The sequence below is a fragment of the Microchirus variegatus genome, assembly GCF_963457635.1.
Source record: "Microchirus variegatus genome assembly, chromosome: 12".
Lineage (NCBI taxonomy): Eukaryota > Metazoa > Chordata > Actinopteri > Pleuronectiformes > Soleidae > Microchirus > Microchirus variegatus.
The window spans coordinates 23,078,948-23,106,690 of record NC_139813.1 but is presented as its reverse complement, the minus strand read 5'-3'; the positions used below and the strand labels follow the sequence as shown (position 1 = coordinate 23,106,690).

At 41.7% G+C, this 27,743-nt stretch overlaps 1 protein-coding gene across 1 annotated transcript in view; it reads left to right on the top strand.

The window, feature by feature from the left end:
• The window catches only part of ryr3 (ryanodine receptor 3), a gene marked incomplete at its 5' end in the record, with an annotated part of 151,678 nt that overhangs the window by 64,867 nt on the left and 59,068 nt on the right, over positions 1–27,743 (top strand). Inside the window, 8 exon segments of the mRNA XM_083898806.1 lie at positions 706–918; positions 1,387–1,996; positions 2,747–2,947; positions 21,422–21,524; positions 22,540–22,674; positions 24,977–25,250; positions 25,334–25,448; positions 27,054–27,186. Of these exon segments, the coding sequence (XP_083754932.1) occupies positions 706–918; positions 1,387–1,996; positions 2,747–2,947; positions 21,422–21,524; positions 22,540–22,674; positions 24,977–25,250; positions 25,334–25,448; positions 27,054–27,186 (1,784 nt within the window).

Below are 27,743 nucleotides of genomic sequence, written 5' to 3'. Positions count from 1 at the left end.
TGGGTCAGTAGCATTGGGGATATGTGAATGCTGCCAGGCTGCTTTTATGATTATTATGATTAAAAAGTGGTTTGGACTGCTACATGAAAAACAATCAATTAAATACTGTGTTAAGCAAATATATGATGTCACCAAGTCATGATGCTGTTATTATGCTGTAAGTGCAATGTTTACAATGTGAACACTTTTAATGTTTTACTGATTTATCATGCTGCACCAGGCAGGCAGCGGCTCATCAGCAAAAAAAAAAGTATCTCGGAATGACTTGAAATTTACCATCATTATAGCCAGCATCGTCTTGAACAAGGATCCTTTGAAAATATTTGCAAATCTATTGAGGGATAATTTTAATGAATTTTTGAAATTCAGGAAATGATCCATTTGCCCTGATGCACTTTGACAGTGAGCTGACTTTCTTCTCAAAAACAAAAAGTATCTCAGAATGACTTGAAATTGACCATCATAATAGTCGGCATCGCCCTGAACAAGGATCCGTTGAAAATATTTGTAAACTTCTGAAGGAATAATTTGAATGAATTTTTGAAATTCAGGAAATTATCCATCTGCCCTGATGCACTTTGACTGTGAGCTGACTTTCTTCTCAAAAACAAAAAGTATCTTGGAATAACTGACTCTGACTGGTTTGCAGATGTAAATGACACCTTGCTTTTCCCTGACCGTACTCTTCCCCTGTCTCTCCTCCAGGTGTTTGGACATCCTCGAGTTATCCGAGCACGAAGACTTAAGGAAGTTCCACTACCACACGCTGAAGCTCTACTGCGCCCTCTGTGCTCTGGGAAACACCCGCGTCGCTCACGCCCTCTGCAGCCACCTGGATCAATCGCAATTCCTCTACACTATCGACAACCAGTACCTCTCTGGCATGCTGAGAGAGGGCTTCTACAACGTCCTCATCAGGTGCGTTACTTCCTCTGAACATCACATAATCTAATAAAGGTTTAAAGTTTGCAGTGTTCCAGACAATGTTTCCTCAGATAATCCAATGATGGTCAACTCTCCATCATCATTAACTGCTTACAGAAGACCACTGAGTACATTTGTCAGATAAATCTTAATAACTGCCACAGTGATGGATTTGTGTTGCTGGCACTCATCCAGAGCAATGAAATCTCGTGTAATGACAATAAATTTAAGCTCAATCACAGATGGCCCTAATTGGATTTAATCACACCTTATGAATGCCGTCTGGTTCTCTGAACACTAAGTGCTTACCTTCATTTTCTCTATGAAAATGCAACTTTAGGTGGAGAATGTGTGCTATCTGTAGTCATGGGTGTTGATTCACAACCCAATTTATTTATGTATATATAACGACAAAGGTTGCGAGACGTACATAATAACAAAAATTCTTCTGCCCATCGCTAGCATCCATCTTGAGACTGCGAAAGAGGCTCGCCTAATGATGAATAACGAGTTCATCATCCCGCTGACGGATGAAACACGCTCCATCCAGCTGTTCCCGGACGAGTCCAAGCGTCACTCGCTGCCCGGCGTGGGCCTCAGCACCTCCCTGAAGCCTCGCGTCAACTTCTCCCCCGTCAGCATCATCAACACCAAGCGACACCAGTACCTCTACAGCCCCCAGATCCCTCTGGTGGTGCTGAAAGAGAAGGCCATAAGCATGCTGACGGAGGCCGTGCAGGGCGGCGGCACACACATCCGAGACCCGGTGGGCGGCAGCGTCGAGTACCAGTTTGTGCCCATCCTGAAGCTGATCGGGACGCTGTTGATAATGGGAGTCCTGACCAGCGACGAGGTGCAGCTGATTCTCCTCCTCATCGACCCCAATGTGTTCGGGGAAACCAAGGAGGGCGAGGAAGGCAAGGCTGACGAGGCGGCTGCGGCGGGCGAGAAGGAGGAAGTGAACAAGAACGAGGAGAAGGCCGTGGAGGCGGGAGAAGAGGAGACCAAGGAGAGTAAATCGCCGGCGAAAGGTCTGCTGGAGAAGTCGCTGCCCGAGTCGGTCAAACGCCAGGTGATTACTTTCACTGTGACATCTCAGTATGTAAAAAAAATTAGATTAGATTATTTAAACCCCCAAAAATTTTACATTTAGCTCCTCATTTGTCAGCGATTGTCAGCTGCAATAATTTATCACTTACTGAGCAACGACTTTAAAGAAAGGCAGTGACTCAAAAGTCATTTTCACCTTTGTGGAAATTAAAACTAAATAGTGAAATCATGCCATGTACCATCTAGTGGTTAATGTGTGTAACTGAAATCAATTTTAGTTAATTTTAATAAATTTTTGGTTCCCCAAGGAAATTTGCAGACTTAACCCAAACAATAGTTAAGATTTATATGCATAAATTTGAAATAATCTGAATTAAATGAAATTGTAATTGATTTATCTTGCAAATTATTCATTTTGCGAATTCAAAATGATCTTAAATGTTAAATAAATGTTACAAATGAGTGTTTGCCATTTTTAAAAATAGAACATAAGCATGAAAAAGAGTCCCATAATAACACCAGATTGTTCAGTTTAGAAACTACGTTTTACTTGGTACTTTGAGATAAACTGTCAAAAATACTCCATCTGTTGGATAAACATAATGTAGTCTAATCCATTCATGTGTGATCTACTCATTTATATGGTTTCTGTTATTTACCACATAAAAAGGGATTCCATTGAATATTTCAGACTGAGAGAAAGAGTTCAGTTTGCTATAAATTTAGCATTCCTTCAGAGTCCATAGTTTTTTTTCCTTTTTTCTCTTTTCAGATGTGTGAGCTGCTTCACTACTTCTGTGACTGCGAGCTCAAGCACCGCATCGAGTCCATCGTCTCATTCTCCGACAGCTTCGTGTCCAAGCTGCAGTTCAACCAGAAGTTCCGCTACAACGAGCTGATGCAGGCGCTCAACCTGTCCGCCGCCGTCACCGCCAAGAAGACCAAAGAGTTCCGCTCGCCGCCGCAGGAGCAGGTATGATACCGCAGCAATTATTTACAGCCTTTATTGATGTGTGTGCCAAATGCCAAGAAGTGGGCTGAGAGCTGAGTGAGGGAGAGGAATCCCTGACCTTGTCTGGAACAGAATCAGTGGAAGAGACTGAACACTGGCTTTTAAAGGTTTCGTGGTTTCTTTTTTAGTTTTCAGTTTTTTTTAAATCCCATAGGGCAAATTGAGCAATTCACGAGGCTAAGTATAATTAGGAGCGAGTTAGCTGCTCCCTAGAGTAGAACATTAAGTGTATATAAAAAATAATAAAACCCAAATGGGGGGAATTTACAATATGTCGAGTGTGGAACTGCATGGCTTGGTACAAGTTGTTACATAAAATGCATTTTTTTTTTATTTTAGAAAGGCAAAAGGGGAAGAGTTGACACAGCACGGAAACCTGAATCACACCAGCAGACAGTGAAGTCAGTGCCGTGTGAAGCAGTCGGAAAATAAAATATCCCCCCGGGATTTTTATTGGCTCTCACAGCAGATGTTAAAGTAATGGGGCTCCTTTTACTCTTTCTGCAGAGGTCAAACTCAGATGGCTTTGTGTCATATCATTCAGGCAATATTTAATCCAATGAGAGTCCGGATTAGAGAAAGGTGACCCAACACGAGCCCATCGGGACCCAACGGGTCAGACGAAAGTGAAATAGATCTGTCATTGTGATTAATCAAGGAATAATCGGTAGAAAACTTGACAAAAAAAAAATTTGCTAGCTGCAGCCCTAGTAAGCTACATTAAATCAGCTAACATCAATGTTTACGTTAGCATGTGCCGGAAGCGTTAGCTAATGGATGCTTCAAGGTTGAAGGCAGAGTTTTTGTAATCGCGTTACTCGAATCGCTCGAGTAATCGTTGCAGCCCTACTTTGGAGTCAACTCACTGGATAGTTTCTCTTTTCTTGGAGCGTTCTCTGTAAATCGTAGCACATCAGCAGTTTCTGAAATACTCATTTAAGCTCAGCAGACCATGTCATGTTCAAAATCACTTCAATCACGTTTTCTTCCACATTCTGAAGCTCTGTTTGAACCACAGCAGGTCGTCTTCACAGAGTTGTGGCAGATATTTTTCATTGAAAAAGCAGTTGAGCACGTGAACCTAATAAAGTGGTCTTAGTAATTTGTTCTTTGATGATTGACAGAAACACTGATAGGATTTACAGTGTCAGTACGTGGATATGCAGAGTCAGTCGTCAAGGGAACGAGCTTCTTCTCATTTCCATTTTCTATTTTATAAACTTATTGAGTTTGAGTTTGAGTTTGAGTGGACGACATATTGACTAAACTGCATCGTTTGTCAGCTTTTCTTTAAATGTATCTGCATTTGCATGCAGATACTGTAGCTCTTAATAGATTTTCTTCCCAAAAAACCTAGTTAGGTCGTGAAAAGATGAAGTCACAGATGTTGTTTCTCATTTCCATTCTGGCATTTGGTGTTGTTGGCCGTTGCGTAAATATTATACAGTAAACAGACAACTCTTGGCCACTACACCTGCTCCCTTAAATAACAACTTTGGTCCACAAACCAAGGTGATTCAGTTTTAATTCTTCTTTTAAATGAAGCAAAAAACAGGAAATATTCACAATTAGGAAGTAAAGTCATATAACATAATCGGTTATGTACTGCAGGTTGAACCAACCTGTGTTTAAAAACACTTCTATAAATCAAACCTTGTAGTGGCAAGTCTTTGGTTTCTTGTTTTTCTGCTGTTTGTGTGATAAAGTGCTGGATCTCACTCCTCAGTTGCTCAATTCAACACAAAGCAAAGCCCATAAATAGACCTCTCTTGTGCCTGCCTTCCACCGCATGCCTGCGAGTGTTTCTGCAGCTCAGTGTGTTCATATCTGTGTCAGCACACTGAACAGCCACAGGCTCGGATTCTTCTATCTAATGAGTCGGCTTCAAATAACATCCATTTCTCTTATGTAGTGCCGCGTCTCGCAGCCAGAGTAGAGAGAAAGAGAGAGAAAAAGAATGATGGTTCCACCATCAATCTTCATGCACAGTCACCACTTCTTCTTCTTCTTTGGTTTCTTCTTTCTTTATGCGGCAGGCAGCAGAGAGCAGGAAGTTGAGATGACTGAAAAGCTTTTTGCTTTTTGTGTTTAACTGAACTTTATCTTTTTTTGAGTTGCAAAGCCTGCAGGTGAGCACAAAGTACCTTCAGGTGCAAACTCACAGTTCTCAAATGTGTGGTACGTGTACCTTTAGTGGTACGTGAGCTTCCTCTGGTGGTACTTGAAGGAGAATCAGAAATACTGTTTTTCCACCAGTGCATAGAATATGAAAAAATACTAAATACCAATATTTAAAGTCACTTTATCACTCTCTCAATCTCAATCTTAATCTATGTTATACCTTTGTCACTATACAACTGTATTTAAATTTTGGTAATAATAGTGTTACTTCAAGAACTCAACTTTTTCTTTATACTGGGTATAAAAAGTTTGAAAACCACTGTGCTAATGGAAGTATCTAATCAGCCAATCACAATCTCAAAGCATTTAGGCATGGAGGCATGGTCAAAAAGACGACCTTCTGAAGTTCAAATTGAGCATCAAATTGGGGGGAAAATTGTGATTTAAGTGACTTTTAATGTAGTATGGTTGTTGCTGCCACACAAGCTGGTTTAAATATTTAAAAAAATTGCTGATATAGTGGGATTTTAATGCAAAACCATATCCAGGGTTCACAGAGTGGTCCAAAAAAAAGAGAAAATATCCAGTAATCACCAGTTCTTCAGGCAGAAATGCCTCGTTGATGCTAGAGGTCAAAGAAGAACCAGACTGGTTCTAATAACCACCTGCTACAACTAAGATACGCAGACCATCTCTGAACACACGCACTTTATTACCGACCTTATTAGGTGCCTGCACCGCAATGCATTTAGGGCCTCAACTCTAGTAGAACTAGAGTTCAGGCCTAAATGCATTGCGGAGCAAGCATCTCTTATAATCCTTCGCGCTTTTTAGGTGCCTGCACCGCAATGCATTTAGGGCCTCAACTCTAGTAGAACTAGAGTTCAGGCCTAAATGCATTGCGGAGCAAGCACATCTTATAATCCTTCGCGCTTTTTCCGCTTGATTTTCCTCTTCCGCCAAAAGTTTGCCGCGTAACTTGTCCCGCAGCTTTGAGAAAACCCTGACACAAGTTATATCAAAACGTGCAGTTTCATCGGGAATCGTGTGCTATGACTTTTATAAGCGATTCGCGTAACCATGGCGACAAAAATCGCAAAAAACCCTTAACGAGTTCCACATAGACATGAATGGGAAACGGGCGGCAAAAGTCGACAAACCAAGCCCGCTTCGGAGCCTCACAGTGTCGTCATACTTTCACGTAGAAACGTGATTTGAACTTTAAACGGGTCACAAGACTTGGGAATTTTATCACCTAAGTCACGGTTACGATACATATTACGGTTTTTACACAATCGCAGTTTAAGTTTTGCAAAAAAAAATACGTTTTGAAATTTTATAATGGGTGTGTATTGCGTGCGTGGGCGGTAGCTAGAGTGTACACTGTAGTGAGAAGTAGAACACTATTCACTTAAAATCTCCAAACAAACTCCTCTCCTGCCCACAATTTCCAACTTAAAAAGACATTTTTTACATCGAAATGTTGCTATGGTTGTTGGCTAACCCTGTGTGTTGTTTTTATTTTCATACGACTTGCGGTTTTTCTTCAAATCACCTAATTGCGCAGAGAGTTCCGGTCAACGTCCCCATCGACTGCCATGTTAAAAATTTGGATTTGGACTTTTTGAAAAGTCAAGTTCAGGACATTTTAAAACTGTCATTACTCGGTCAATTCTCACCCCTTTCTCACAACATTACATGTGAACGCTGCTCAGAGCCTTGTGACGCTCACAAACCAAGAATTTTAGCTCTATCATCTACCGTTCATGAGATATGACAACTTTAAAAGAGCCTATTTTCTCTGTTGTCTGGGGTTTTCGACAGAGACACAGGTGCGTGTGTGCGTGAGGTAAGGAGGAGGAGGAGGGGGAGGGGCTAGGGGGGGCTTGTCAGTCTCCAACTATCTAAATGTACTTCTCCACCACAAACTTTGACACTCAACTCCTCCCACAGTTTTGGGAAAAACCCCACACATCCTATATCAAAATGTGCGGTTTGATCGGGAAAGGTGTGCTATGACTTTTCTAAGTGTTCCGAGTAACCATGGCGACAAAAATCCCCAAAAACTGTGCAACCGTTTCCACATATACATACATGAGAAATGGTCAACAACATGATCAGAACCCAGTCCACTTTAGAACCTCACAGTGTCGTCATACTTTAACGTAGAGACCTCAAACTTCATATGTGAGACCAGGGACCCGCCCTGAACATGTCTGCAGAAGGTGAACTCACTACAGGAAGTGGAACACCCGAAACAGGAAGTTAAATGTAACGTTGCCATACATTGACCGATCTGCACGAAACATCATATGTAAGACAAGGGACCCGTCCTGAACATGTTTAGGGACACGCCCTTGACCCAACGGGAAGTCAGCCATTTTAAACGGCAAGTGGCCACATATTTGCTGTACAACTTTACCAGCAAAGGTCCTGCACGCGACGACACATGCCGGAAGCTGCAGGCACCATCGAAATTACGCCGGCGGAATTTTCTAGTTAGGTGCCTGCACCGCAATGCATTTAGGGCCTCAACTCTAGTAGAACTAGAGTTCAGGCCTAAATGCATTGCGGAGCAAGCATCTCTTATAATTCGATGCGTTTATTCTTCTTGAACATCCTCTTCCGCCAAAAGTTTGCCGCGTAACTTGTCCCGCAGCTTTGAGAAAACCCTGATACAAGTTATATCAAAACGTGCGGTTTGATCGGGAATCGTGTGCTATGACTTTTATAAGGGTTTCGCGTAACCATGGCGACAAAAATCGCGAAAAACCCTTAACGAGTTCCACATAGACATGAATGGGAAACGGACGGGACAAGTCGACAAAACCAAGCCCGCTTTGGAGCCTCACAGTGTCGTCATACTTTCACGTAGAAACGTGATTTGAACTTTAAACGGGTCACGAGACTTGGGACTTTTATCACCTAAGTCACGGTTTTGATACATATGACGGTTTTTCCACAATCGCAGTTTAAGTTTTGCAAAAAAAAAGTTAAGTTTTTTTATTTTATAATGGGTGTGTATTGCGTGCGTGGGCGGTAGCTAGAGTGTACACTGTAGTGAGAAGTAGAACATTATTCACTTAAAATCTCCAAACAAACTCCTCTCCTGCCCACAATTTCCAACTTAAACAGACATTTTTTACATCAAAATGTTGCTATGGTTGTTGGCTAACCCCGTGTGTTGTTTTTATTTTCATACGACTTGCGGTTTTTCTTCAAATCACCTAATTGCTCAGAGAGTTCTGGTCAAGGTCCCCATCGACTGCCATGTTAAAAATTTAGATTTGGACTTTTTAAAAAGTCAAGTTCAGGACATTTTAAAACTGTCATTACTCGGTCAATTCTCACCCGTTTCTTACGAAATTAAATGTGGACGCTGCTCAGAGCCTTGTGGCGCTCATAAACCAAGAATTTTAGCTCTCTCATTTACCGTTCATGAGATATGTCAACTTTAATAGGGCCTGTTTTCTCTGTTGTCTGAGGTTTTCGACAGAGACACAGATGCGTGTGTGCGTGAGGTAAGGTGGAGCAGGAGGGGGAGGGGCTTGTCAGTTAAATGTACTTCTCCACCACAAACTTTGACACTCAACTCATCCCACAGTTTTGAGAAAACCCACACACATCCTATATCAAAACGTCCAGTTTGATCGGGAAAAACTGGCTATGTCTTTTCTAAGCGTTTCGAGTAACCATAGCAACAAAAATCCCAAAAAACTGTGCAATCATTTCCACATACACATACATGGGAAACGGTCAACAACATGATCGTGACCCATTCCACTTTAGAACCTCACAGTGTCGTAATACTTTAACGTACAGACCTCAAACTTTATATGTGAGACCAGAGACCCGTCCTGAACATGTTTGCAGAAGGTGACCTCACAACAGGAAATGGAACGCACGGAACAGGAAGTTAAATGTAACTTTGCCATACATTGGCCGATCTGCACGAAACATCATATTTGAGACAAGGGACCCGTCCTGAACATGTTTAGGGACACGCCCTTGACCCAACAGGATGTCGGCCCATTTTAACTGCCCACATATTTACCAGCAAAGGTCCTGCACGCGACGACACATGCCGGAAGCTGCAGGCACCATCGAAATTACGCCGGCGGAATTTTCTAGTTAGGTGCCTGCACCGCAATGCATTTAGGGCCTCAACTCTAGTAGAACTAGAGTTCAGGCCTAAATGCATTGCGGAGCAAGCATCTCTTATAATTCGATGCGTTTATTCTTCTTGAACATCCTCTTCCGCCAAAAGTTTGCCGCGTAACTTGTCCCGCAGCTTTGAGAAAACCCTGACACAAGTTATATCAAAACGTGCGGTTTGATTGGGAATCGTGTGCTATGACTTTTATAAGGGATTCGTGTAACCATGGCGACAAAAATCGCGAAAAACCCTTAACGAGTTCCACATAGACATGAATGGGAAACGGACGGGACAAGTCGACAAAACCAAGCCCGCTTTGGAGCCTCACAGTGTCGTCATACTTTCACGTAGAAACGTGATTTTAACTTTAAACGGGTCACGAGACTTGGGACTTTTATCACCTAAGTCACGGTTTCGATACATATTACGGTTTTTCCACAATCGCAGTTTAAGTTTTGCCAAAATAAAATTACGTTTTTAATTTTTATAATGGGTGTGTATTGCGTGCGTGGGCGGTAGCTAGAGTGTACACTGTAGTGAGAAGTAGAACATTATTGACTTAAAATCTCCAAACAAACTCCTCTCCTGCCCACAATTTCCAACTTAAACAGACATTTTTTACATAAAAATGTTGCTATGGTTGTTGGCTAACCCTGTGTGTTGTTTTTATTTTCATACGACTTGCGTTTTTTTTTCAAATCACCTAATTGCGCAGAGAGTTCCGGTCAAGGTCCCCATTGACTGCCATGTTAAAAATTTAGATTTGGACTTTTTGAAAAGACAAGTTCAGGACATTTTAAAACTGTCATTACTCGGTCAATTCTCACCCGTTTCTTACGACATTAAATGTGGACGCTGCTCAAAGCCTTGTGACGCTCACAAACCAAGAATTTTAGCTCTATCATTTACCGTTCATGAGATATGACAACTTTAAAAGGGCCTGTTTTCTCTGTTGTCTGAGGTTTTCCACAGAGACACAGGTGCGTGTGTGCGTGAGGTGAGGAGGAGGGGGAGGAGGGGGGGGGGGGGGGGAGGGGCTAGGGGGGCTTGTCACTCTCCAACTATCTAAATGTACTTCTCCACCACAAACTTTGACACTCAACTCCTCCCACAGTTTTGGGAAAAACCCCACACATCCTATATCAAAATGTGCGGTTTGATCGGGAAAGGTGTGCTATGACTTTTCTAAGTGTTCCGAGTAACCATGGCGACAAAAATCCCCTAAAACTGTGCAACCATTTCCACATACACATACATGAGAAATGGTCAACAACATGATCAGAACCCAGTCCACTTTAGAACCTCACAGTGTCGTCATACTTTAACGTAGAGACCTCAAACTTTATATGTGAGACCAGAGACCCGCCCTGAACATGTCTGCAGAAGGTGAACTCACTACAGAAAGTGGAACACCCGAAACAGGAAGTTAAATGTAACGTTGCCATACATTGACCGATCTGCACGAAACATCATATGTAAGACAAGGGACGCGTCCTGAACATGTTTAGGGACACGCCCTTGACCCAACAGGAAGTCGGCCATTTTAAACAGCAAGTGCCCGCATATTTGCTGTACAACTTTACCAGCAAAGGTCCTGCACGCGACGACACATGCCAGAAGCTGCAGGCACCATCGAAATTACGCCGGCGGAATTTTCTAGTTAGGTGCCTGCACCGCAATGCATTTAGGGCCTCAACTCTAGTAGAACTAGAGTTCAGGCCTAAATGCATTGCGGAGCAAGCATCTCTTATAATTCGATGCGTTTATTCTTCTTGAACATCCTCTTCCGCCAAAAGTTTGCCGCGTAACTTGTCCCGCAGCTTTGAGAAAACCCTGATACAAGTTATATCAAAACGTGCGGTTTGATCGGGAATCGTGTGCTATGACTTTTATAAGGGTTTCGCGTAACCATGGCGACAAAAATCGCGAAAAACCCTTAACGAGTTCCACATAGACATGAATGGGAAACGGACGGGACAAGTCGACAAAACCAAGCCCGCTTTGGAGCCTCACAGTGTCGTCATACTTTCACGTAGAAACGTGATTTGAACTTTAAACGGGTCACGAGACTTGGGACTTTTATCACCTAAGTCACGGTTTTGATACATATGACGGTTTTTCCACAATCGCAGTTTAAGTTTTGCAAAAAAAAAGTTAAGTTTTTTTATTTTATAATGGGTGTGTATTGCGTGCGTGGGCGGTAGCTAGAGTGTACACTGTAGTGAGAAGTAGAACATTATTCACTTAAAATCTCCAAACAAACTCCTCTCCTGCCCACAATTTCCAACTTAAACAGACATTTTTTACATCAAAATGTTGCTATGGTTGTTGGCTAACCCCGTGTGTTGTTTTTATTTTCATACGACTTGCGGTTTTTCTTCAAATCACCTAATTGCTCAGAGAGTTCTGGTCAAGGTCCCCATCGACTGCCATGTTAAAAATTTAGATTTGGACTTTTTAAAAAGTCAAGTTCAGGACATTTTAAAACTGTCATTACTCGGTCAATTCTCACCCGTTTCTTACGAAATTAAATGTGGACGCTGCTCAGAGCCTTGTGGCGCTCATAAACCAAGAATTTTAGCTCTCTCATTTACCGTTCATGAGATATGTCAACTTTAATAGGGCCTGTTTTCTCTGTTGTCTGAGGTTTTCGACAGAGACACAGATGCGTGTGTGCGTGAGGTAAGGTGGAGCAGGAGGGGGAGGGGCTTGTCAGTTAAATGTACTTCTCCACCACAAACTTTGACACTCAACTCATCCCACAGTTTTGAGAAAACCCACACACATCCTATATCAAAACGTCCAGTTTGATCGGGAAAAACTGGCTATGTCTTTTCTAAGCGTTTCGAGTAACCATAGCAACAAAAATCCCAAAAAACTGTGCAATCATTTCCACATACACATACATGGGAAACGGTCAACAACATGATCGTGACCCATTCCACTTTAGAACCTCACAGTGTCGTAATACTTTAACGTACAGACCTCAAACTTTATATGTGAGACCAGAGACCCGTCCTGAACATGTTTGCAGAAGGTGACCTCACAACAGGAAATGGAACGCACGGAACAGGAAGTTAAATGTAACTTTGCCATACATTGGCCGATCTGCACGAAACATCATATTTGAGACAAGGGACCCGTCCTGAACATGTTTAGGGACACGCCCTTGACCCAACAGGATGTCGGCCCATTTTAACTGCCCACATATTTACCAGCAAAGGTCCTGCACGCGACGACACATGCCGGAAGCTGCAGGCACCATCGAAATTACGCCGGCGGAATTTTCTAGTTAGGTGCCTGCACCGCAATGCATTTAGGGCCTCAACTCTAGTAGAACTAGAGTTCAGGCCTAAATGCATTGCGGAGCAAGCATCTCTTATAATTCGATGCGTTTATTCTTCTTGAACATCCTCTTCCGCCAAAAGTTTGCCGCGTAACTTGTCCCGCAGCTTTGAGAAAACCCTGACACAAGTTATATCAAAACGTGCGGTTTGATTGGGAATCGTGTGCTATGACTTTTATAAGGGATTCGTGTAACCATGGCGACAAAAATCGCGAAAAACCCTTAACGAGTTCCACATAGACATGAATGGGAAACGGACGGGACAAGTCGACAAAACCAAGCCCGCTTTGGAGCCTCACAGTGTCGTCATACTTTCACGTAGAAACGTGATTTTAACTTTAAACGGGTCACGAGACTTGGGACTTTTATCACCTAAGTCACGGTTTCGATACATATTACGGTTTTTCCACAATCGCAGTTTAAGTTTTGCCAAAATAAAATTACGTTTTTAATTTTTATAATGGGTGTGTATTGCGTGCGTGGGCGGTAGCTAGAGTGTACACTGTAGTGAGAAGTAGAACATTATTGACTTAAAATCTCCAAACAAACTCCTCTCCTGCCCACAATTTCCAACTTAAACAGACATTTTTTACATAAAAATGTTGCTATGGTTGTTGGCTAACCCTGTGTGTTGTTTTTATTTTCATACGACTTGCGTTTTTTTTTCAAATCACCTAATTGCGCAGAGAGTTCCGGTCAAGGTCCCCATTGACTGCCATGTTAAAAATTTAGATTTGGACTTTTTGAAAAGACAAGTTCAGGACATTTTAAAACTGTCATTACTCGGTCAATTCTCACCCGTTTCTTACGACATTAAATGTGGACGCTGCTCAAAGCCTTGTGACGCTCACAAACCAAGAATTTTAGCTCTATCATTTACCGTTCATGAGATATGACAACTTTAAAAGGGCCTGTTTTCTCTGTTGTCTGAGGTTTTCCACAGAGACACAGGTGCGTGTGTGCGTGAGGTGAGGAGGAGGGGGAGGAGGGGGGGGGGGGGGGGAGGGGCTAGGGGGGCTTGTCACTCTCCAACTATCTAAATGTACTTCTCCACCACAAACTTTGACACTCAACTCCTCCCACAGTTTTGGGAAAAACCCCACACATCCTATATCAAAATGTGCGGTTTGATCGGGAAAGGTGTGCTATGACTTTTCTAAGTGTTCCGAGTAACCATGGCGACAAAAATCCCCTAAAACTGTGCAACCATTTCCACATACACATACATGAGAAATGGTCAACAACATGATCAGAACCCAGTCCACTTTAGAACCTCACAGTGTCGTCATACTTTAACGTAGAGACCTCAAACTTTATATGTGAGACCAGAGACCCGCCCTGAACATGTCTGCAGAAGGTGAACTCACTACAGAAAGTGGAACACCCGAAACAGGAAGTTAAATGTAACGTTGCCATACATTGACCGATCTGCATGAAACATCATATGTAAGACAAGGGACGCGTCCTGAACATGTTTAGGGACACGCCCTTGACCCAACAGGAAGTCGGCCATTTTAAACAGCAAGTGCCCGCATATTTGCTGTACAACTTTACCAGCAAAGGTCCTGCACGTGACGACACATGCCAGAAGCTGCAGGCACCATCGAAATTACGCCGGCGGAATTTTCTAGTTAGGTGCCTGCACCGCAATGCATTTAGGCCTGAACTCTAGTAGAACTAGAGTTCAGGCCTAAATGCATTGCGGAGCAAGCATCTCTTATAATCCTACGCGTTTATTCCGCTTGAAATTCCTCTTCCTCCCGTTTTTTGCCGCGTAACTCGTCCCGCAGCTTTGAGAAAACCCTGACACAAGTTATATCAAAACGTGCGGTTTGATCGGGAATGGTGTGCTATGACTTTTATAAGGATTTCGCGTAACCATGGCGACAAAAATCGCGAAAAACCCTTAACGAGTTCCACATAGACATGAATGGGAAATGGACGGCAAAAGTCGACAAAACAAAGCCCGCTTTGGAGCCTCACAGTGTCGTCATACTTTAACGTAGAAACGTGATTTTAACTTTAAACGGGTCACAAGACTTGGGACTTTTATCACTTAAGTCACGGTTTCGATACAAATTACGGTTTTTCCACAATCGCAGTTTAAGTTTTGCAAAAAAAATGTACGTTTTTAAATTTTATAATGGGTGTGTATTGCGTGCGTGGGCGGTAGCTAGAGTGTACACTGTAGTGAGAAGTAGAACATTATTCACTTAAAATCTCCAAACAAACTCCTCTCCTGCCCACAATTTCCAACTCAAACAGACATTTTTTACATCGAAATGTTGCTATGGTTGTTGGCTAACCCTGTGTGTTGTTTTTATTTTCATACGACTTGCGGTTTTTCTTCAAATCACCTAATTGCGCAGAGAGTTCCGGTCAACGTCCCCATTGACTGCCATGTTAAAAATTTAGATTTGGACTTTTTGAAAAGTCAAGTTCAGGACATTTTAAAACTGTCATTACTCGGTCAATTCTCACCAGTTTCTTACGAAATTAAATGTGGACGCTGCTCAGAGCCTTGTGACGCTCACAAACCAAGAATTTTAACTCTATCATTTACCGTTCATGAGATATGACAACTTTAAAAGGGCCTGTTTTCTCTGTTGTCTGAGGTTTTCCACAGAGACACAGGTGCGTGTGTGCGTGAGGTAAGGAGGAGGAGGAGGGGGAGGGGCTAGGGGGGGCTTGTCAGTCTCCAACTATCTAAATGTACTTCTCCACCACAAACTTTGACACTCAACTCCTCCCACAGTTTTGGGAAAAAAACCACACATCCTATATCAAAATGTGCGGTTTGATCGGGAAAGGTGTGCTATGACTTTTCTAAGTGTTTCAAGTAACCATGGCGACAAAAATCCCCAAAAACTGTGCAACCATTTCCACATACACATACATGAGAAATGGTCAACAACATGATCAGGACCCAGTCCACTTTAGAACCTCACAGTGTCGTCATACTTTAACGTAGAAACCTCAAACTTTATATGTGAGACCAGAGACCCGTCCTGAACATGTCTGCAGAAGGTGAACTCACTACAGGAAGTGGAACACCTAAAACAGGAAGTTAAACGTTGCCATACATTGACCGATCTGCACGAAACATCATATGTAAGACAAGGGACCCGTCCTGAACATGTTTAGGGACACGCCCTTGACCCAACAGGAAGTCGGCCCATTTTAAGTGCCCACATATTTACCAGCAAAGGTCCTGCACGCGACGACACATGCCGGAAGCTGCAGGCACCATCGAAATTACGCCGGCGGAATTTTCTAGTATGGTCTTGTCCTTCTCCCACAAAAAACTTTGCCGCTTAACTTGTCCCACATTTTTGAGAAAACCCTGACACATGTTACATCAAAACGTGCGGTTTGATCGGGAATAGTGTGCTATGACTTTTATAAGCGATTCGCGTAACAGTGGCGACAAAAATCTCGAAAAACCGTTAACAAGTTTCACATACACATGAATGGGAAATGGACAGAAAAAGTCCATATACCAAGCCCGCTTTGGAGGCTCACAGTGTCGTCATACTTTCACGTAGAAACGTGAATTTAACTTTAAATGTGTCATAAGACTTGGGACTTTTATCACCTAGGTCAAGGTTTCGATACATATTACGGTTTTTCCACAATCGCAGTTTAAGTTTTTGACTTTTTTTGGCCTTTTATAATGGCTGTGTATTGCGTCCCTTACAGTGTACACTCTGCTGAGATTGTGAAAATAAGTCACAAACTCTCCAAACAAACTCCTCTCCTGCCCACAATTTCCATCTTAAATAGACATTTTTTACATCGAAACGTTGCTATGGTTGTTGGCTAATCCCGTGTGTTGTTTTCATTTTCATACGACCTGTGGTTTTTCTTAAAATCACCTCAAAGCGCAGAGAGTTCTGGTCAACGCTGCCATAGACGGCCATGTTAAAAATTTAGATTTGGACTTTTTGAAAAGTCAAGTTCAGGACATTTTAAAACTGTGATTACTCGGTCAATTCTCACCCCTTTCTCACAACATTACACGTGGACGCTGCTCAGAGTCTTGTGACGCTCACAATCCAAAATTTTTAGCTCTATCATCTACCGATCATGAGATATGACAACTTTAAACAGTGCTGATTTCGCTGTTGTCTGAGGTTTTCGACAGGGACACAGGTGCGTGTGTGCGTGAGGTAAGGAGGAGGAGGAGGGGGAGGGGCTAGTCTCCAACTATCTAAATGTACTTGTCCACCACAAATTTTGACACTCAACTCCTCCCACAGTTTTGGGAAAAACCCCACACATCCTATATCAAAATGTGCGGTTTGATCGAGAAAGGTGTGCTATGACTTTTCTAAGTGTTCCGAGTAACCATGGCAACAAAAATCCCCAAAAACTGTGCAACCATTTCCACATACACATACATGAGAAATGGTCAACAACATGATCAGGACCCAGTCCACTTTAGAACCTCACAGTGTCGTCATACTTAACGTAGAGACCTCAAACTTAATATGTGAGACCAGAGACCCGTCCTGAACATGTCTGCAGAAGGTGAACTCACTACAGGAAGTGGAACACCCGAAACAGGAAGTTAAATGTAACGTTGCCATACATTGACCGATCTGCACGAAACATCATTTGTAAGACAAGGGACCCGTCCTGAACATGTTTAGGGACACGCCCTTGACCCAACAGGAAGTCGGCCCATTTTAAACAGCAAGTGCCCACATATTTACCAGCAAAGGTCCTGCACGCGACGACACATGCCGGAAGCTGCAGGCACCATCGAAATTACGCCGGCGGAATTTTCTAGTATGGTCTTGTCCTTCTCCCACAAAAAACTTTGCCGCTTAACTTGTCCAACATTTTTGAGAAAACCCTGACACATGTTACATCAAAACGTGCGGTTTGATCGGGAATGGTGTGCTATGACTTTTATAAGCGATTCGCGTAACAGTGGCGACAAAAATCTCGAAAAACCGTTAACAAGTTTCACATACACATGAATGGGAAATGGACAGAAAAAGTCCATATACCAAGCCCGCTTTGGAGCCTCACAGTGTTGTCATACTTTCACGTAGAAACGTGATTTTAACTTTAAACGTGTCATAAGACTTGGGACTTTTATCACCTAGGTCAAGGTTTCGATACATATTACGTTTTTTCCACAATCGCAGTTTAAGTTTTTGACTTTTTTTGGCCTTTCATAATGGCTGTGTATTGCGTCCCTTACAGTGTACACTCTGCTGAGATTGTGAAAATAAATCACAAACTCTAAACAAACTCCTCTCCTGCCCACAATTTCCAACTTAAAAAGACATTTTTTACATCAAAACGTTGCTATGGTTGTTGGCTAACCCTGTGTGTTGGTTTTATTTTCATACGACCTGTGGTTTTTCTTAAAATCACCTCAAAGCGCAGAGAGTTCTGGTCAACGCTGCCATAGTCGGCCATGTTAAAAATTCTGATTAGTAGTTTGGAAAAACAAGATAAACCGACATTTTAAAACTGTGATTACTCGGTCAATTCTCACCCGTTTCTCACAAAATTAAATTTGGACGCTGCTAAGAGCCTTGTGACGCTCACAAACTAAGAATTATAGCTCTATCATCTACCGTTCATGAGATATGACAACTTTAAACGGTGCTGATTTTGCCGTTGTCTGAGGTTTTAGGACACAGGTGCGTGTGTGCGTGAGGGAAGGAGGAGGAGGGGGAGGGGCTTGTCAATAAAATGTACTTCTCCACCACAAACTTTGACACTCAACTCCTCCCACAGTTTTGAGAAAACCCCCACACATCCTATATCAAAATGTGCGGTTTGATCAGGAATAGCCGGCTATGTCTTTTCTAAGCTTTTCGAGTAACCGTGGCAACAAAAAAACTGCAATCATTTCCACATACACATACATGGGAAACGGTCAACAACATGATCAGGACCTCATTACAGGAAGTGGAACGCCCGAAACAGGAAGTTAAATGTAACTTTGCCTTACATTGAGAGATGTGCACGAAACACCATATGTGAGACATGTGACCTTCCATGGACATGTTTAGGGACACGCCCTTGACCCAGCAGGAAGTCGGCCATCTTAACCAGGAAGTGCCCACTAACTTTGCTGTACATTGACCGATCTGCATGAAACTTTATATGTGAGACCAGAGACCTGTCCTGAACATGTCTGCAGAAAGTGACCTCACTACAGGAAGTGGAACACCTAAAACAGGAAGTTAAATGTAACGTTGCCATACATTGACCGATCTGCACGAAACATCATATGTGAGACAAGGGACCCGTCCTAAACATGTTTAGGGACACGCCCTTGACCCAACAGGAAGTCGGCCATTTGTAACAGCAAGTGCCCACATATTTACCAGCAAAGGTCCTGCACGCGACGACACATGCCGGAAGCTGCAGGCACCATCGAAATTACGCCGGCGGAATTTTCTAGTTCTTCTTGATATTCCTCTTCCGCCAAAAGTTTGCCGCGTAACTTGTCCCGCAGCTTTGAGAAAACCCTGACACAAGTTATATCAAAACGTGCGGTTTGATCGGGAATCGTGTGCTATGACTTTTATAAGGGTTTCGCGTAACCATGGCGACAAAAATCGCGAAAAACCCTTAACGAGTTCCACATAGACATGAATGGGAAACGGACGGGACAAGTCGACAAAACCAAGCCCGCTTTGGAGCCTCACAGTGTCGTCATACTTTCACGTAGAAACGTGATTTTAACTTTAAACGGGTCACAAGACTTGGGACTTTTATCACCTAAGTCACGGTTTCGATACATATGACGGTTTTTCATCAATCGCAGTTTAAGTTTTGCAAAAAAAAATTAAGTTTTTTAATTTTATAATGGGTGTGTATTGCGTGCGTGGGCGGTAGCTAGAGTGTACACTGTAGTGAGAAGTAGAACATTATTGACTTAAAATCTCCAAACAAACTCCTCTCCTGCCCACAATTTCCAACTTAAACAGACATTTTTTACATCAAAACGTTGCTATGGTTGTTGGCTAACCCTGTGTGTTGTTTTTATTTTCATACGACTTGCGATTTTTTTTCAAATCACCTAATTGCGCAGAGAGTTCCGGTCAACGTCCCCATTGACTGCCATGTTAAAAATTTAGATTTGGACTTTTTGAAAAGTCAAGTTCAGGACATTTTAAAACTGTCATTACTCGGTCAATTCTCACCTGTTTCTTACAAAATTAAATGTGGACGCTGCTCAGAGCCTTGTGGCGCTCACAAACCAAGAATTTTAGCTCTATCATTTACCGTTCATGAGATATGACAACTTTAAATGGTGCTGATTTCGCTGTTGTCTGAGGTTTTCGACAGAGACACAGGTGCGTGTGTGCGTGAGGTGAGGAGGAGGGGGAGGGGCTAGGGGGAGCTTGTCAGTCTCCAACTATCTAAATGTACTTCTCCACCACAAATTTTGACACTCAACTCCTCCCACAGTTTTGGGAAAAACCCCACACATCCTATATCAAAATGTGCGGTTTGATCGGGAAAGGTGTGCTATGACTTTTCTAAGTGTTTCGAGTAACCATGGCGACAAAAATCCCCAAAAACTGTGCAACCATTTCCACATACACATACATGGGAAACGGTCAACAACATGATCAGGACCCAGTCCACTTTAGAACCTCACAGTGTCGTAATACTTTAACGTAGAGACCTCAAACTTTATATGTGAGACCAGAGACCCGTCCTGAACATGTCTGCAGAAGGAGACCTCACTACAGGAAGTGGAACACCTAAAACAGGAAGTTAAATATAACGTTGCCATACATTGACCGATCTGCACGAAACATCATATGTGAGACAAGGGACCCGTCCTAAACATGTTTAGGGACACGCCCTTGACCCAACAGGAAGTCGGCCCATTTTAACGGCAAGTGCCCACATATTTACCAGCAAAGGTCCTGCACGCGACGACACATGCCGGAAGCTGCAGGCACCATCGAAATTACGCCGGCGGAATTTTCTAGTTAGCATCTTGACCTGCTCAACTACATGTTAATGCAGATATCTAATCAGGCAATCACAGCATTTAGGCATGGAGGCATGGTCAAAAAGATGAATTTTAATGTAGTATGGTTGTTGCTGCCACACAAGCGGGTTTAAATATTTAAAAAACTGCTGATATAGTGGGATTTTAATGCAACACCATATCCAGAGTGGTACAAATCTGACGCAAGTGCCACTTTTCTAGGCAAAAAATGCCTTATTGATGCCTGAGAATGGTTTAAAATAGCAGTAAAGCAGAAGCCACTCCTGGTCACACTATATTACATACGCATAAGATTTAAAGAAGTGTGTGTGCAGTCAGTGCGAGCACTAATGTCAGGAGCAGGTGTTTACTGCGGACAACATTCTCTGACATCGCTATATTACTTTTGCTGCCATGGTTTATTAAAAAACGGTGACACAAATAGAAGTATCTCCATTTATATTTAGTGTTTTTATAGTTAGCTTGGGAGCCGTGACATATTTGCGGCTTGCTAGAATACTTGGCCATTAGAATTTTTAGTTTCTAATGTCATCAAGAATTCCCACAAGCAGCTTTGCCGTCTTCGGTCTTCCCATGATCCTCAGCTGTGCCTCAGTTTAGGTTTAATCCCATTTAATTCCGTCCAATTAGCCATTTACATACCATAAACTGATAGTTATGTGAGCACGCACACACTTTATGTGAAAGAATTATCATTTCCCTTTCCCCTCTCCTCTCTCTTATGCCTTCTAAAACTAATTTGTCTTATTTTCTCTCTTCCTCTCTCAGCTTTTCTAATCTTAATTGTTTTTTTTGTTCTTTGTGTCCCTGCAGATCAACATTTTGTTGAATTTCACCGCAGGAGAGGACTGTCCCTGTCCCCCGGAGATTCAGGACGAACTCAACGCTTTCCACGAAGAATTGCGTCTCCACTGTGGTACAGTAATTAAATGTTTATTTATTTAAAACTGTAGTGTGTAACTTTTAAATAGAAACAAATGTCTGGTGTATAGCAGTTGCGTCAGAGGTAGTGATGAGTTGAATGTAAAGACAGATGATGTCACTCAATCAGTCAATCAAATTTATTGATGTCGCATTTTTCAACCAAAGCAATGCAACTCAAACCTTCACAGGATAAAAGCATAAACATCAAGCAAAACAGAATTAAAATAGAAGAAAGTGAGGAAAGAAGTAGTAAAGAAGTGAGGAAACGTTATCATGAATCTCTCAAACAGCCGCAAGTTGTATGTCTGACTGTATGAGTATGACTGAAAACTCAATTAAATAACCACAAAAAGTGTCACAAGTGACCACCCACCCCTGCACTGCTGGTGTATACACACAAACGCTCCCTCAGTCAGGTCTGATTTGCTTCCCAGAGCCCACACAATTAGAAATAAGGGTTCCAAAATGGTCCTTCTACAAGGGCTGAGGTTCTACCTGGAACCATTTGCTTCTAAAAAACTCTTTCCTGAAGAAAGGGTTTTGAAGGGTAACAATAATGATTCCAGTAAGAACCATTTTGATCCATAGAACCCTTTAAAACCCCTGTCCTGAATAAAGGGTTTTAAAAGGGTTCTTGGTGGAACCCTCCAAAAGGGTTCCAGGACAAGCCGAATAACCTCATGTGGTTCTACTTAGCACTTTTATTTCTAAGAGTGCAGAGTTTTCAGATAAAGGACGCAGAAAACAAATAATGCTCCGTCATCATTTCTGTTCATGAAAACAAAACCGCGGCAGAATATTAAACATCAAAAACATCAGCACCGCAGCTTTAAAAAGTTAATACATGGAAATGCTTCCGTCCTCAGAGTCAGTTATTGTCTCAAAGGAACAGATTTAGAATCTTAAATAACACAGAGGCATTTTGAAATGGATTCTTCCAGTGTGAACAATCGCACTCTGAGTGTGTCTGACAGTTAAGTGTTTCACCTCCTCCTTCTTCTCATCAGGTATTCCAATGGAGGAGGAGGAGGAGGAGCAGGACACGTCGATAAAAGGTCGCCTCCTGGCTCTGCTCTATAAGATCAAGGGTCCGCCTCAGAAGACAGAAGAGGAGCCTACGGAGACGGAACAGGCTGCTCCCAGTAAGTCCTTGAGAGAAAAAAACAATTAAACTGAAGTCTTACCCTGTCTCTGTCAGAAGGTCAGCTACACGGCTGATAAATAAAGAACTGTGACTCATTCAAAACTGTTCTAATGGAGTCTTAGAATTTAAAAAAAACAGCTGGAAACGACTCTTCAGAGCATCACATGACGTCAAAATCATCATAAATGATGAATTTAAGACACCATGAGTTCAGGTGCGGTGGTTTTAATATTCCTTTGCTAAAAGCTTTGATATGTTCTGCACCAAATAATAGACGAGCCTGTGCACGACTCTCTCTGCGCTGTATAAATGTTAATGTCTTACCCAAACCAAGCCTGCATTATTCAAAAAGCTTCACAAGTGGACTGGTAATGTGATTCAAGACGACTCTGACAGACTCACCACCGTTTCCACATCATATTAAGATCATGTCGAGGCAGGTCGATGTTTGATTTGTGGGGAAATTAGCTGTTTTAGTACATAACAATTTGATTCAAATGTCAATTTGTTCATTTGAAAAAAAAATTTTTTTAATCAAAAGTCATGACCAGAATTCATTACTTACACTTAATTTTGTTGCTCATAGAGGAAAAACATAGTTTTCTTACTCAAAACTTGTTCATCATCTTTAAATACAAGTTGCAAAAACAGCTAATGTAATCTCAACAGGTTTTAATAAGTAATATCACCTTATTATAGAGTTCACCCTCGCTGTTGTTCATACACATTGAAGCAGATTAGTGTTTTTTTCCACCCTCTGTTAATAACAGATGAGTCATCATTTTTTAAATCTCCCAGAACTCACATCCATAATTGAAAGGTTCAGCGTGTAAAAATTTAGCATCTATTTAACATCTATTTCACCTCATCCTTTGCTTCCATATAGCCTACGGAGAGGCATGAAATCTCAAAAGAATTTTGAGATTTCCATTCTGGCAGCAGACTCAAACTCAAACCCATCCAACTGCGGAGGTTAAATTGAGTTTGTTTGGTCATTTGTGCAGATCAGCAGATTAGCCTGCAGTCTAATTTCTGTTGTGTTGTTGGTGAGTGACTCCCATGTGAGTCACTGGATGTGGAGCAGATGTGAGTCTGAGAGACATTTTAGTTGTTGTATCGCTCATGAAGAATCTGCTCAAATTCCACTCTTTGTTTGCAGCAGATTGTGATTTACAGTAGTTTCACAATTTACAACTCATCGACATCTGTTTGTTTGTTGTTTTGTTGTTTCTGACTCACAAACGGACACACACTGATCTCACCTCATGAAGACACACACTTTCCTGACATATACTAAAATGAGTTTGTGTGTTTAAGTACTTTATATAAATAGTGACAAGAGCAAATTAGTGTGTAATAGAATGTTTCTGGCTATATTTACTGTATAATAATAACTATAATAATAATAATAAACAGTTTAATAGTTTCTTTGACACATCAGTTTGATATGTTAATCACAATTTATGCATAAAAAACCTCAATCCGTGGGATTTACTGCTTCAGAGCACATGTGGCAGCGAGTTATGAATTCATTATAATTAATGAATTGATAAATGGAGAAAATAATTAGCATATACGTTGATCAAGTTGCACGTTAAAGATAAATCTAATGAAGATTGATGCGAATAAAGTGATAATATATGATCTTTATTCAGAACTTTTACATTTTATAATTGATCTACATTTACGTCATAATAAAACGCACTTTTTGATCATGTCGGCTTAAGGCAAATCCGTCTTGTCCTTTATTTTACAGTGTGATATTATAACATATACTGTTAAAGTACATTTGTAACTCCTAATGATACCATAAACCCTCCAGTTCTCCGTGTTCCTCCGTCGTCCCTTTGTTTTATTCTTACTTGTCGTTTTGTAAGATACAATTTTGAATTAAAAAGGATCAAACAGATTTACAGCTTTCCTCCCGGCTTCACGCTTTGATTTCCCGCGTCTATCTTTTTTCTTTGCAGCTGTGTCTTGTATCGCTATAAATGTGCATAAAAGAAGACGTGTGTTGTTCCTTGTCTTTAAAATGAAAAATCTGTTCTGAGAAGTTAGACGAACAGAGCCCACAGTGGTTTTATCGACAGAAGTCGGAAACTGTTTCAGGTGTTTACTTCAGAGTAGACGCTCTTTGTGGTATAAAAGTGTTTGAAGCACATACTTAAACCTCAGCCTTTGTTAAGGGACAACAAAGGAAAGGAAAGATAAGAGTGGTAGCTGAATTTTGTAGGATACAAAAAGTGACGGAAAGAATATGAGCCTCGAGCCTCTGCTGATTTCTTCCCTTTTTTCTGCAGCCAACCTGAAGGAGCTCATCTCCCAGACCATCACCAGCTGGGCCCAGGAGTCTCACATCCAGGACCCAGAGCTGGTCAGAGTGATGTTCAGCCTGCTGAGGAGGCAGTACGACGGCATCGGGGAGCTGCTGCGGGCCATGAAGAAATCCTACACCATCAGCGCCGCGTCCGTGCAGGACGCCATCAACCTGTTGGTCTCGCTGGGTCAAATCAGGTCTCTGCTGTCGGTGCGCATGGGCAAAGAGGAGGAGAAACTCATGATCGATGGACTCGGGTGAGACGATGTCTTTCAGCGAATAAGACTTTCTTTGATATACTTTTATCATCTATTACAGTACATGTGTCTTGTGTTTGCAGCGACATCATGAACAACAAGGTTTTCTACCAGCATCCTAATCTGATGAGAGTGCTGGGCATGCACGAGACGGTCATGGAGGTCATGGTCAACGTGCTGGGAGGAGACAAGTCACAGGTGCTTATTTGTTTTATTTAATTCACGATAATGACATGGGGACATTAACATGGAAATATGTCAGATTATAACCACTGGCTACAACACACAAGTAAAAACAACAAGAATATATATAAATAAACACCACAGGTGAGGAAAGACAGCAGAGGCTGTGGTCAGCCATGGTTAAAACAAATGGTAAACTTTGGAATATAGATCACAACTTCATAGCGCTATAAGGATTTAAATGTAAAAGTGGCTAAAAGTGCTAAAGTGCTTGTTTTATAGCACACACAGATTGTTTTAAGGGTTTGATATAAAGAAAGTGCACATTCATTGCCCTCATTTTATTGCACTTGGGGTCAATTGCAGAATTCACTATGTATATATAAACATACAGTAAAACCTAAAGTATATACTGGAAGTTCTGCAAGATTTTATAATATCACTGCAGCTCAAGTATTCATTTCTGAGAAACTCAATACAACTTTACTTTAATATCACTGTTTGTTTGCTACTACTTATTTTAATTAGAGATTTTCTATAAATCTAGATAAGTGCTTCACCTATCCATACACAAAATCATCCATGAGCTTTTTACCTGAAGAATTAATTCACATTTTAGAAATCAAGTGAAAATTTGCTTGAGATTTCTTAATTTAGGTCCTCAATTTAGTTTGTTTGTTCGCTCCTAGCTCTCAAGGGAGTTGGTCTGAAACTTCCTGGCTCAAGTTGAACTTTTTTTTATGCGCAATTTATCCTAAGAGGTTGAGCTAAGCCAAGAGCAACAACCTAATACCCTGAAAAAACCACAAGGGTAATGAAAAGGACGGAGGGATAGACCTGCGATACCAGAGTGGTGATAGAGAGGAAAGAGAGAGAGAGGGAGGTCTGTCCTTATTGGGCAAAGCTGCTGACAGGAGCTGGACGAGGACGGTCGTGATTTAATGCCACGTTCAGTGCCAGGCAGGAATTGAACCTCAGACAGACAGACCTCAGGGAGACAGTTCCCAGTTTACTGCCACCTGATATGCACAGATCATTTACTATGGCCATATAAAGTGGCAGCACTGCAGCCTGTAAATATATCAGGTTTTCAGTATTTACTCTCTTTGATTATTTCTTAGTCATGCCATGGTGCTGTGCAATATCAAGCCCAAGATTGTATTGGATGATGGAGAGTAATACTCAAATAAAAAAGTTTCAAAGGAGAGTTTTTCAAACTAAACCTTGATGGAATAGTCGCTTATAAACTTTGAAATTTAGACTAAATCTTAAAATGACCTGTACTAAAAACATACGTAATGCAGCTGTGATGTCATTAGATGTGAAAGGTGAAGAATTTTCCTGGTGTTCTGAACAGAAATTATGTTTTATTAATACTTTCCATAAGCCTTATTTTTTTTTATAGGTCTAGACCTTTAACTCTGCATCCTGCATACCTATTAAAGTAGATTAAAATCTGACTGAGCTCCTGGGCCAGCTTTCTCAAGGAAATGCTTGATATTATCTTCAAAATATATCTGAAACCAGCAGTAGAATGACTGGAAATATTCAGCAGTTTCTGAGGTTGAACTTTAATGCAGCTCACGTTTACACTACATTTCTGTTTCCCTTCACCCACAGGAGATTGCGTTCCCGAAGATGGTGGCCAGCTGTTGTCGTTTCTTGTGTTACTTCTGCCGTATTAGTCGCCAGAACCAGAAGGCCATGTTTGACCACCTGAGCTACCTGCTGGAGAACAGCAGCGTCGGACTGGGTAAAAAATATATAAAATCCTGTTGCACTCTTTGCCCCTAATTACATCAGAACTCATACAGAAGTCGTACTTTGACCTCCGAGTTCACCACCTTCCAGAGAGAAGTCAGAAAAAACTGTGGACCCAAAGATATCTGGGGCTAGCCATCGTTAGCATTGCCAGTCGATAACAACCTCAACATGGTATTTCTGTGACACAAATATAACATAAGTGCTATTAAGGGTAAACGAAGCAGTGTTTGTAGTTCAGGGGGTGTTCTGTGACCTCAGAAGTTCCAAATGGAACGCAGCAATAGCCCTACCCATTCCATGTTGTGCCTTTATGTGTGTTTAAGTTGGAATTCTTGTTGAGGTGAAGTGTTCAGGCTAACTAGCCCTTTAAAATGAGATTTTACAGCGGCACACTTCAAACAGAAAGTTATTCTGTTATTATATCTCCCACATTAACAGAATCCATGAAAAATAATCTTACCCGCCGCAAAGTTAGGTTGTTAGCATGTTGTGTAGCTACGCTCACCACAGTGATAGCAGTATTTTGTACATACCGAAAACCACTAG